Source organism: Ursus maritimus, unplaced genomic scaffold (genome assembly GCF_017311325.1).
Source record: "Ursus maritimus isolate PB19 unplaced genomic scaffold, ASM1731132v1 scaffold_22, whole genome shotgun sequence".
Taxonomy (NCBI): domain Eukaryota; kingdom Metazoa; phylum Chordata; class Mammalia; order Carnivora; family Ursidae; genus Ursus; species Ursus maritimus.
This window is the reverse complement of record NW_024424675.1, coordinates 24,029,106-24,039,300: the sequence shown is the minus strand read 5'-3', so window position 1 is coordinate 24,039,300 and position 10,195 is coordinate 24,029,106. Positions and strand designations below refer to the sequence as shown.

General features: G+C 51.1%; 1 protein-coding gene across 9 annotated transcripts in view; it reads right to left on the bottom strand.

Moving 5' to 3' along the window:
• Positions 1 to 1,210: 1,210 nt before the first annotated feature.
• The window catches only part of RALY (RALY heterogeneous nuclear ribonucleoprotein), a 79,785-nt gene continuing 70,800 nt past the window's right edge, over positions 1,211 to 10,195 (bottom strand). For 3 of the 9 annotated variants that reach the window (XM_040638184.1, XM_040638186.1, XM_040638185.1), the window contains 7 exons: positions 8,813 to 9,077; positions 7,592 to 7,664; positions 7,351 to 7,398; positions 5,196 to 5,362; positions 4,375 to 4,488; positions 3,989 to 4,167; positions 1,211 to 1,562 (listed from right to left, as the gene is read on the bottom strand). In XM_040638184.1, coding sequence (XP_040494118.1) covers positions 1,233 to 1,562; positions 3,989 to 4,167; positions 4,375 to 4,488; positions 5,196 to 5,362; positions 7,351 to 7,398; positions 7,592 to 7,664; positions 8,813 to 9,068 — 1,167 coding nt within the window. In that variant the 5' untranslated portion in view covers positions 9,069 to 9,077 and the 3' untranslated portion in view covers positions 1,211 to 1,232. Of the gene's footprint in view, positions 1,563 to 2,707; positions 2,757 to 3,988; positions 4,168 to 4,374; positions 4,489 to 5,195; positions 5,363 to 7,350; positions 7,399 to 7,591; positions 7,665 to 8,812; positions 9,078 to 10,195 lie in introns of all 9 variants that reach the window. The other 6 variants (XM_040638188.1, XM_040638189.1, XM_040638190.1 and 3 more) reach the window with 5 other exon arrangements.

Genomic DNA, 10,195 nt, shown 5'->3' with positions numbered 1-10,195 from the left:
GAGCCCCACATCAGGCTTTTCCGCTATGAGCCTGCTTCTTCCTCTCCCACTCCCCCTGCTTGTGTTCCCTCTCTCGCTGGCTGTCTCTATCTCTGTCGAATGAATAAATAAATAAAATCTTTAAAAAAAAAAGAAAAATACTTCTCAGAGGTGCCAACACTAGAACAGCAGCTTAAGGATGAGTGGGTATTTCTCAGGTGGAGAAAGCAGGATCAAGAAGAGTACGTGCCCGACTTTGGAACAAAGTCCCACACCAGACAGACCAGCCCAAGTGGCCACACCTTTATCACCCAGTTCACAGAACCGGGGAAGGTACTTATAACCTATGAGTGACTCAAAAAAGATCCACTATGGCAGGTGATCTCTCCTGGGAATCTGAACACAGGGAAATCGCTCAACGTGTGGGGTGAAGTTAGGACAAGTGGAAATGTGAAGGAATGTCGCCAATTGTCAGAGAACAAAGCTAACACCTCGAGAGGTGGCTCAAGACAGGCAGAGGGAGACAGAGGTATTCTGATGCCAACCTCCACCAGCTTGAGGTCCACTGGAGTGGGGATCCATTCTTTGCCACCCAGGAGAGTGAAGGACGTGTTCTGAGTGGGCTAGGAAAGAGAGGTGGTAACAAGGGAGAGGAGAGGCCAGGGCATATAGGATCATGTACAGGAGTTGGGGTTTTGTCCTGATGGTGAGCAATCAGGTAAGGGTTTTACAGGGAAGAGACATGACTCAGATAAAGCAATGTGGTGGCTCGTGGGAAATGGGGCAGGGAGAAGCCAGAGACTGGGAGGCTAGTGAGAGGACAAAGCCCGAGTGAAAAAAAACACACAGTGTCCTAAACTAGGGCAGGGAAGGAGAGGAAGAGGTGGATTCTAGAATCATCTCAGAGCTGGGAAAATGAGACCGAGTGAGAAGCTGAGAGCTGGACCTACCACTGCCTAACACTGCTTGACACTTCAAGCCACCGAAGTATTCTCTTGAGGACCAGAACATTTGACCCTGCCCAACAATCCTATTGGCCATTTTTATCCCCATTTTATCTGTGGAAACTAAGGCCCAGACAGACCAGTATTGGTCTGTCTAGACAATGCTCGCTAGCCAGGAAGAGCGAGGGAGGAAAAAGAATGGGGTGAAACAGACTAGACCAGACTCTGGCTGGGCAGGAGGGCCCGGGTACCTTGAGAAAACACAAACCATCCCATCTCAGACCAAGTTGGGATCCAATCTCTTTATTGTCAGGGTACCCTCCCTGTGACCCTCCCCTCTCCAAACCTATAGAAAAACCCCAAGCCTGGGAGTGTCCTGGGAGGGGAGGCAAAGTGTGGGGAAACCTCTGTGCTCTGCCCTCTGGCCCGGGCAGTGCCAGCAGGGAGGGTGCGTGGGGAGGGGAGGCCAATAACTCCACCTGCAGAGGATGTGGCACTGGCTGGGATGTATGGGGGAGGAGGTGCCTGCTGCCAGCTCTCCTGGGACCCGCTGGGGGTAGTCTCCAGGGGTGGGTGCCCAGCTTTAGGCCTGGTACAGTGCATGCCCTTCTCCTGCCGGTGGCCATCACTCCTGTCAGGCTGAGAAAGAGAGAGACAAAGGAGAGACTGAGGCTGAGAGGAAGAGCCTCTGGTACTCTTGATAACCAGGGTTGGGAACACAAAGGGGAAAATGGTGTTTGCTGTTTGCAGACAGACATATGCCTGCCCTCTGGCTCTGACCTTCTAATTTTTTGGCCATGCAACCCTGGGAGAGTTCTCCCTCTCCCTGAGCCTCCATTTCCTCACCTGAACCCTGCACCTCATCTGTGAACTGGCTTCTTTGGTAAAACCAACCAGGAAGCTCCCAGAAGATAGACTGCAGATATAGAATCTCCTAAACTGTCTGGGAAGATCTTGATGGTGGAGCATCTCACAGCATGGATGGACCTCCATGCAAGCCTGTCTCACCCTGAACATGGCCCCCAAAGGAATGGGGCAGAGCAGAGTGGTGAACACTGGCTCGAGAGTAGGCTGTGAGGCCACACAGCAACGGACTCAATTCTATGCTCCACCAATTACCACCCTGGGACTGGTGAAATACGTGCTACCGCCCTGCCCCCCTCAGTGCCTCGGTTCCCACATCTGTTACGCGGGCACCATCACAACCTTGCAGGGCTGGGACAGTTTCCTCCTGGCAGGATGAAGTCTCAGCCCCTAACCCTGGCACAACCATCCCTCTCTGAGGAGGAACAGCTGGCGATGAACTCTCCCAGAGCACACAGAGCTGCGACTACTGCACAGGAGGCTGCTGGCCGTCTCCACATACTGAGGACCATAAGACCCCCCTTGCTTTGCTAAAGCTGTTCCCTCAGATGCCTCTCCCTCAACCCTGAACAGGCTCAACTACAGACTATCAGCTCTTCCACCACACCCCTCTCTGATCACCTGGCTCTCCAGCCCATCATCAGGCTCACATTGGTAATGGTTTGTGCCTTCTTCCATCAGACTCAGAGCTCCTCAAGGGTGGAAGAGACGGGCAATATGGCTCAGAGTGCGCCGAGGGAACCCCTGCAGGGCTGGCCTGGCCAGCCCATCCTTGGCTGCTGCTCCCACAGCCTACCAAGCTCTCACCATAAAGGAGCAGAGTAGAATGGCTGAGGATGGGGGGAGCCTTCCTTGCTGGGCATAGCAGGACCCTGCCAGGTCTGCTTCACTTCACCCCCTGTCCACCTGGACCCCCATACCTGCTTACTGCAAGGCCCCATCCTCCGCGTCTGTGTCCTGGCTGTGCTCCTGATAGGGAGGAGGCAACAAGAAACCATGTATCACTCACTACCAACTCTGAGTCATCCCTGGGGCCCAGAGCACATCTGGAGACCAAACTCGAAAAGAGGGACAGGTCAGCCAAGGGAAATGATTATGGGAACAGTCTCAACACAGCTGGCTTGGGATCCTGACAGGATGATCTGGGGGCCCCCCAGAAGAGAGAAGGGACCAGTCAAGGATGTTCTAGGTGTGGCAGGGGACACATTTCTGCATAGAAAGACCTTCTCAGACTGTAGCAGGCTAAAAGCCTGGTAGACTGGTGAGCTCCCCATCTTTGGGGCATCTAAGCCTTTGTTAGGGTCTTTACAGAAACTATAATGCCTAAGAGAGTAATTGGGTCAAAAAAGGAGAATGAGCTGCAGGCATGAGGAAGATCTCTTAAGTATGACAGCCATGAGCCCATCTGTCCTCATGCCAGAACCCAGCACTAATGAAAAGGGAGGAAGTTCCAGACCTGGTGAAGAAGTCTGGGGTCTAATTCTGGCTCAGCCTCTATTAGTTAATAAGGCCCTAAGCAAGTTACTCTACTCCTCTGAGCCTCAGTTTCCTCACTGGGTAGAAGTTGGGAACAGTAACACTTTGCACAGTGCAAGGCTGTTGTTAAGGTTAAATCAAGTTAGAAACTACAGGACCTGGTGCTGAGTGCCTGTTAGGTAAACTGTTACACAGTAAGCACACAACAGTTGCCTTACGTACTCAAGAGTCTGGTCAACCTTCCCGCTTAATGTAAGCTCCTTGCCAATGGCTTCCCAGTCTCACTCTGAAGAGTTCCAGTAACAGACAAGAGAGCTCCCTCATGCCTCCTTCATGAGACAGCCTGTTTCGTACTCAGGCAATAATGGCTTTTAGAAAATCCTCAGGCAGAATGGATACCCAACCTCCCTGTGGCTGCCCCAGGCAATCCCAGTCCTGTCCCCTGGAACTCTGCAGACTGCGTGTGCTCCCTTGAGCCCGACTCCTCCCTCCTCCAACCTGTGTGGAAACCGAATCTAGAATGGGCCCTGGACTAAAGAGAGGTCTACCTCGGTCCTCGGTGTGACTTTGGACTGGCAGCTGAAATAGGCATTCCCCTGCTCTTTCTCACAGAACTAGAAACCCAGGGAAAGAGGAAGAAGGGAACTCACAGGGCCACCAACCAGCTCAGAGGCTCCCCCTCCCTTGTTGCCCTCCTGCCAGCCCCTCCCGTGCCGTGCTCTCACCAGCTCTTCCTCACTGTGTGTCAGCAGCCCCTCCTCATCGCCGTCGTCTCGAGCCTGTGCTTCTCCCTGGGGCGTGCCTGCCTCAGAAGCCGTGTCCTCTTGGGGGGCTGGTGGCCGGCTGCTGCCACCACTACTGCCCCCACCACTGCCACTGCTGCTGTCGCCCTTCTTCTTGCCATCTTGAAAGGAAAGGGGCGGGAAGAAGGAAATAAAACTCAGCCTGGGGCAGCTCCCCAGAGCAGTATCTTAGCAGAAGCTAAGCCTCAGCATGGTGGATCCAGGTGGCATTAGAGGCCACGGCCCCTCTCTGCCCTGTGCCCTGTCCTCCCCACACTCTGCCCTGTGCCCCTGCTCACTGAGCTGGGCGAAGACCCTTGGAAGCTGACCTGGGTTGGCCTTCTGCTCCTCCGCAATCTGCTCCAAGCGGCCCAGCAGAGCGTCGATGTTGGACTTGATCTGTGTCAGCTCTGTCTTGATGGTCTGCAGCTCACTGCTCTTTACTGGGAGTGAAGGGAGTACAGGGCTGTCACCCAGGAGCTGGGAGCCTGACACTAAACTAAGACCCTAGACCAATTCTGTCAACTAGGAAGGCAGGCCAGTGGCAGGAACGGTCCTCATCTGCGGTTCTTTGGCCAGGGAAAAGGCTGGAGCTGTCCGTGGCTCCCCTCTAAGACTTCTGAGGCCATGCCTATAGTAACCAGCCCACCTTTCCGAACTTAGGACCTTTTCCCTGGACCTCTCAACTCCTGAAAGGGACTAGAGATGGATAAGAATGCAGGTGTGGTGTGCACCTGAGCAAGCATATGTATTTCTCCTCGTATTACAGGATGATGCCCGGATTTCAGGTGTATAAATGTGGGTGTCTTACCATCAGATTTCCCGGGTGCCTGACTGCAGCAGGTGTACACCGGAGTGAATGTGGAGTAGTGGGCATGTGCAAACTTGTCCTGACTAGAGGAAAGATGACACCTTCTCCTCACTGGGTTCCACGTCACAGCACTGGACATTTCTGGGTCCAACCAAGCCCCTTCTCCTCAAAGGTCAGCCTTTTCCTCTTAGAAATGCACAAAAATACCCACTTGGTTGTGTTAGAGCTGCAGAAGTGTGGGAGATTTGTTCCTTCATCTATTTTCCAATGTAAAAATATGTGATTCTGTTCTTTTGAATGAGAAAAGTAAAAATGATCTAGGAAGATCTAGTCACTCACACTTGATCTTGGCTGAGCCGGCAGTAATGGCTGTGGAGCGGGCAAAGAGCTTGACAGGTATGGTGGTTTTGACGCGCCGGACCAAGGGGACTGTGACCCGGGGTCGCTTCACAGGGACCGCCCTGGGCACTGGCACAGGTGACAGGCGGCCCCGATAGTCGAAGAGCCTGTAGGGGCAAATGGGCCAGAGGCTGCAGCATGGCCTGTGGCCACCAGAGGGCACTGCGACTCAAGACCAACCTGTGGCTGGCGGGCAGCCTGCACTATACCTCTGCCTGCTCCCAGTGAGCCCTGGGGGTGAAGAGGAAAGGCTTTTCGGACCTTAAAAGCTGCTGGGACTCTCATTCCATCCACCCTTCCTACCAGCCAGGTTGGGTAAGGGCAGGCGGGTAGTAATGGTTATAGCCCCAATTCAAGAAAGGAGCAAACGGAGACCATCCCCATAAAGAAGCCTTCCCTAGATCTGCTGTATTACCTGACATGGCTTCTGCTCAGTCAACTGCCACCCCAACCTCTGGTCAGTTTGCAAATGTCCCTAAAGCAATGCACATCGCCAGCTGGGAACAGAAAGATGTGGGAATGGGGAATCCCTAAGTCTGCCTGAGCCTCAGTGTTCCCACCTGCTTCATGAGGATGGCTACCCCAAATTCTGTGCCAACTCCCCATCCCGCCCCAAGGCTGCTGTGAGGGCAGAGAATGAGAAAACTTGGTTAAAAACACACATGTTAAAAGGTGTGATAGGTGGAAGGCCAGGGTACTGAGACTCTCAAACCAGGAGCCTATGATCTCAGGGGTATGAGGCTGGAGTCCACGCCCCTGTCCTCATTCTGGGCCACCTTAATCACCCCATCCCTCCTAGTCCACTTCAGAGACGGAGGGGAAGAGATCCATCAGAATATCAAGGTTAGGCAGCTCAATCAGAACCCTGGGCTCCCAGACTATATAGTGGCCCCAAAGTCAACACGCAGCCCTCTCCAAAAGGGTTCTTATCCTGCTCACCAGGCAGAAGCTCGTAGGCTGAGTAGTGGTCTCTCCCACCACATCTGCTACTATTACCTTTCTGCAGGGAACAGGAGCCTTAGGGGTACACTATGGGCTCACTTTGGAGACAGCCATGAAACATGCCATCACTGGGCAATTCAATGCCCCTTGGCTTCGCACTCCTTTGTTCAGAGAGCCCCTGCCCTGGGGTGGTGATGGCTGGAGATGGAGAGTCTCTGGGAATGGATCCAGTCCCGGACCCTGCATTTCTGCCCCTAAGGGGAGGGGGCGGCTCTGGCCTTGGTCAGAATCACTGAACCACAGAATCCCAGAGCTGGAGGGGCCCTGAGGGATCACTTGGTGCAACCCATTTCATAGACTGGGAGGGGATCTGCCCAAAGTCACATAATCCATTCAGTGGCAGAGCTGAGATTAGCACCAGGTCTTCTTGACTCCCAGACTAGGGCAAGTTCCACTACACCACACTGTCTCCTGAAACCATTCAGAGGTGAGAAAACCAAGGCTCAGAGAGGTTGTGTTCTTCCTTCCCACAGCCCGGGAGTGGGGGGGGAGAAGTTTGGAACAGCCCCATCATGATTTCCACTCAAGAATGTGGCTGGTGCCATGGAATGGAGCCCACAGCTCAAGGCTGGGGTCTAATGAAGGGTGGGCCACAGGCCTACCAGAGGCTATTTCAGGCCTCCAAAGGACCACTGGCTTCCTGTCTATAAATGAAAGGCCAGGAGCTCACACTGAGCTCTGAGGTCCCTTCCACCTGGCTGAGTACCTCCAATAGGTAAGGAAACTGAACAGCAGGAACGTGAGGGCTCAAACTCCCTGCAACTACTCCTGTAACCTGTTCTGTAATCCAACTTGCTATGTTTGTATGTCCCTTGCTATCCAGTCCTGCTGAGTCCCACACTAGGATTAGGAGGAAGAGCAATCAGAGAGCGGGAGACAGTGTGGGGTGGGGGAAGTTCTGACCTGGACACCTGCAGAACTAGACCCTAGTTCCAGCTCTGCCACCAATTTGTGGCGCAGCCTTGGGCAGATGCCTGACTGTACCTCTGGGCTCTGGTTCCCACTTGGAGGACAGAGTGGACTGCACCAACAATCTCTCAGGACCCTTCCAGCTTGGCTGTTTCATGCCTGGGCACGCCCCTCCCCCGCTCACCTGTCGTAGAAGTCGTCCCGGTAGTAATCATAGTCAAAGCTGTAGCCACTGGGGAAACAAAGGGGAGAGGGCCAGGGCTTAGGGACAGCCACTCAGCCCACTCTCCACAGGCCCTCATCTCCAAACGCCTCCCCAAATTCTAGGCTCGGCACACTGTCACCAACCAGTGTTTTCTCCCTCTGTACAAAGAGGGACCAATACCACCCAGATGGAGAGAGACAGACAAGACGGAGCGCCCCACCTGTATATGGCAGATGCTGCTCTCTTTAGCCCCTTAGGTCTGTTGGGCTTGGGCTCTCCAGCCATGTTGATATCTGTGTGGAGGGAGGAGGCAGAGTCAGATGCTGGCAGCACAGCAGGGTACCCAAACACATATCACCCTCATGCACGTGAGCGATTTCTACGTGCTTATGTGAGGTACACATGGACTGCCCTAACTAAAACGACCAACAGAGGTCTTCACACATTAGACTCATACCCACACATCACAGAGATAGGCCTATTTACAAATCCATATACATTCAGACACCTGCACACGCACGCTCACAAACATGTCACTCACATACACACGCCATGGACATCACACACACCTGCACTCTCAAGTATACTCGTGTACATCAATACTTCAAATACAGATCATTCACACACATGGGCATGTATCCAGGTAATCAAGTCACACACAAAAATAACACATATACTCTCAGTATACAGAGACTTGACTCCAACGTCCATATACATAACTGCCCATATACAAATGAGCCACTGCACATTCAAACAATGTTCTACTGAACATCTTTATACTTGGAATGATGCTTAGATGTGACAGGATCTCAATATCTGGTAAATAAATATGCATATCTGCTTACACATACTAGCATATTCTGACACACACATTTTTCATATATACACACTAAAGATATGTCCACGTATTCTCCACATGCTTAGTTATATCCACATATCACTTATATAGATAGGTATACCTTCTCGAACATACATACACACAGAAGGTCGACTGCCACATGGTCACATCATATATATAGCACCAAAGCCAAAGGCACCTGCTTCACCTTGTGCTCCCAGCCCCTCCTGGCTCTCATAAAGAGTTCTAACCTAAGCCATCCGTAGCCCAATATTATAGACTATGCTAGTCCACTCTGTTCCTTTTCTCTTAGGAATCTGCATTTTAACTGGAACCATAAAGCTTGTCATTAAGAGTCACTATGAAAGCAAAGACAAAACAGAAGCAATTTTGAGAAGCTCCTAAAATACTTCCCTACAGGCAGATTATATAACTACTTCATTTATAACTTAAATACAATTACAACTATTTAAATTATAACATTTCAGATAGGGGTAGTGGGTAGTAGCAAGGGAAACAGAAAAGGGCCTGAGAGAGAAGCTAGAAAGAAAAGGCCGGAACCTGCTCAGAATACCAGGAGCAGGGTCAAGGAGAGACGCTTACCCAGGGTCTGCCCGGCCAGCACCCGCCCATTCTCTCCCAGTACAGCTGCCCGGGCATGACGTTCGTTGGCATACTGGACAAAGGCATAGCCTTTGTGCACAGAACAGCCGGCCACACGGCCATACTTGGAGAAGATGGTCTCTACATCTGACTTCTTCACCACAGCTGTGTTGAGGTTTCCGATGAAGACCCGAGAGTTGATAGACTTGGGGTCATTCTTGTTAGTTACGTTGCTTGTCTGGATCTTCAAGGACATGGTGGCTACCTGAAGAGAGAGAGCCACTGTGAAGCTGGGTTCCCCCCCCCCCCAATTGGGCTCAAGGGCAACCCATGGCCCACATCCTGGCTAAACTGGATGGCTTTGTGCCCTGCTATACGTACACCCCTACAGCACCCAGCCTCCCCTTTTTACAGCTTACTGGACTGCTGACCTCAGGGCCAGGTATTTTATATATGTTCCCTCATTTGGTACTGACATGATAAGCAGAAGCAGGCCATTTCACAAGGGAGACAATGCACATTCAGAGGTCACAATGCTAGTGAGCACAGGGCTAGGATTTGAACCCTGGTCTACTTAAGTCTAATTCTTTTAAACCCATTCCTTCCTTAATGCTTATCTGAAATGTTACCCCATGCAGGATCTAAATTTGAAGACCTTCGATCATTTTTCTTCTGTTCCTTTAATGTAGAACCATGGCAAAGAAGTCACATGGATATTGCAAGTAATACCTGCTCCAGAAAAATACATTATGAAAATTGCTCAGTCTGTTCCAGACATTGACCTAGCTTTGGCTGTCTTTATTGGTACCAATCATTTTTAAAAAGGTGAGCTAAACAAGCCTCACTGAGCACTCACTGCAGGCTAAGGGTGGCATGCAATGTTGAGTAATCACAAGACCCGATAAATAGTATTACTACTGTTCCTATTTTACCAGGAACAGACCCCAATTAAGTTCTTTAACTTGCCAGGAATGAGTACTCAAACCCAGGTCAGTTGGTCCCTACAGCCCATTTTTTTTTTTCAGCTCTATCACTTTCCTTCCCAGAGCTAAAGCCAATTTAAATACTATAGATAAGTCAGCATATTTACCTGAGAATTTTTAATAAATTAATTTTTTAAAGTTACCCATTTTTATACTGACTCATTCAAATTTTATTGTTTGCTTAGAGATATCATACCTACTCTCTGCTCTCTACACTCTATGTCTTTTACCCCAAGGGACTGTACAAATCTCTCCTACCCTTGACCCTGGACAGGTTACATTAGAGGACAGGCACGAAAAGAAACAGAAAAGGAGGCTTGATGACTAAAGGCCTAACATGACTCCCTGGCCCAGCCTTTCTGCTCAATGGCATGGGTTTGTACAACTCCCTTTTGTACCA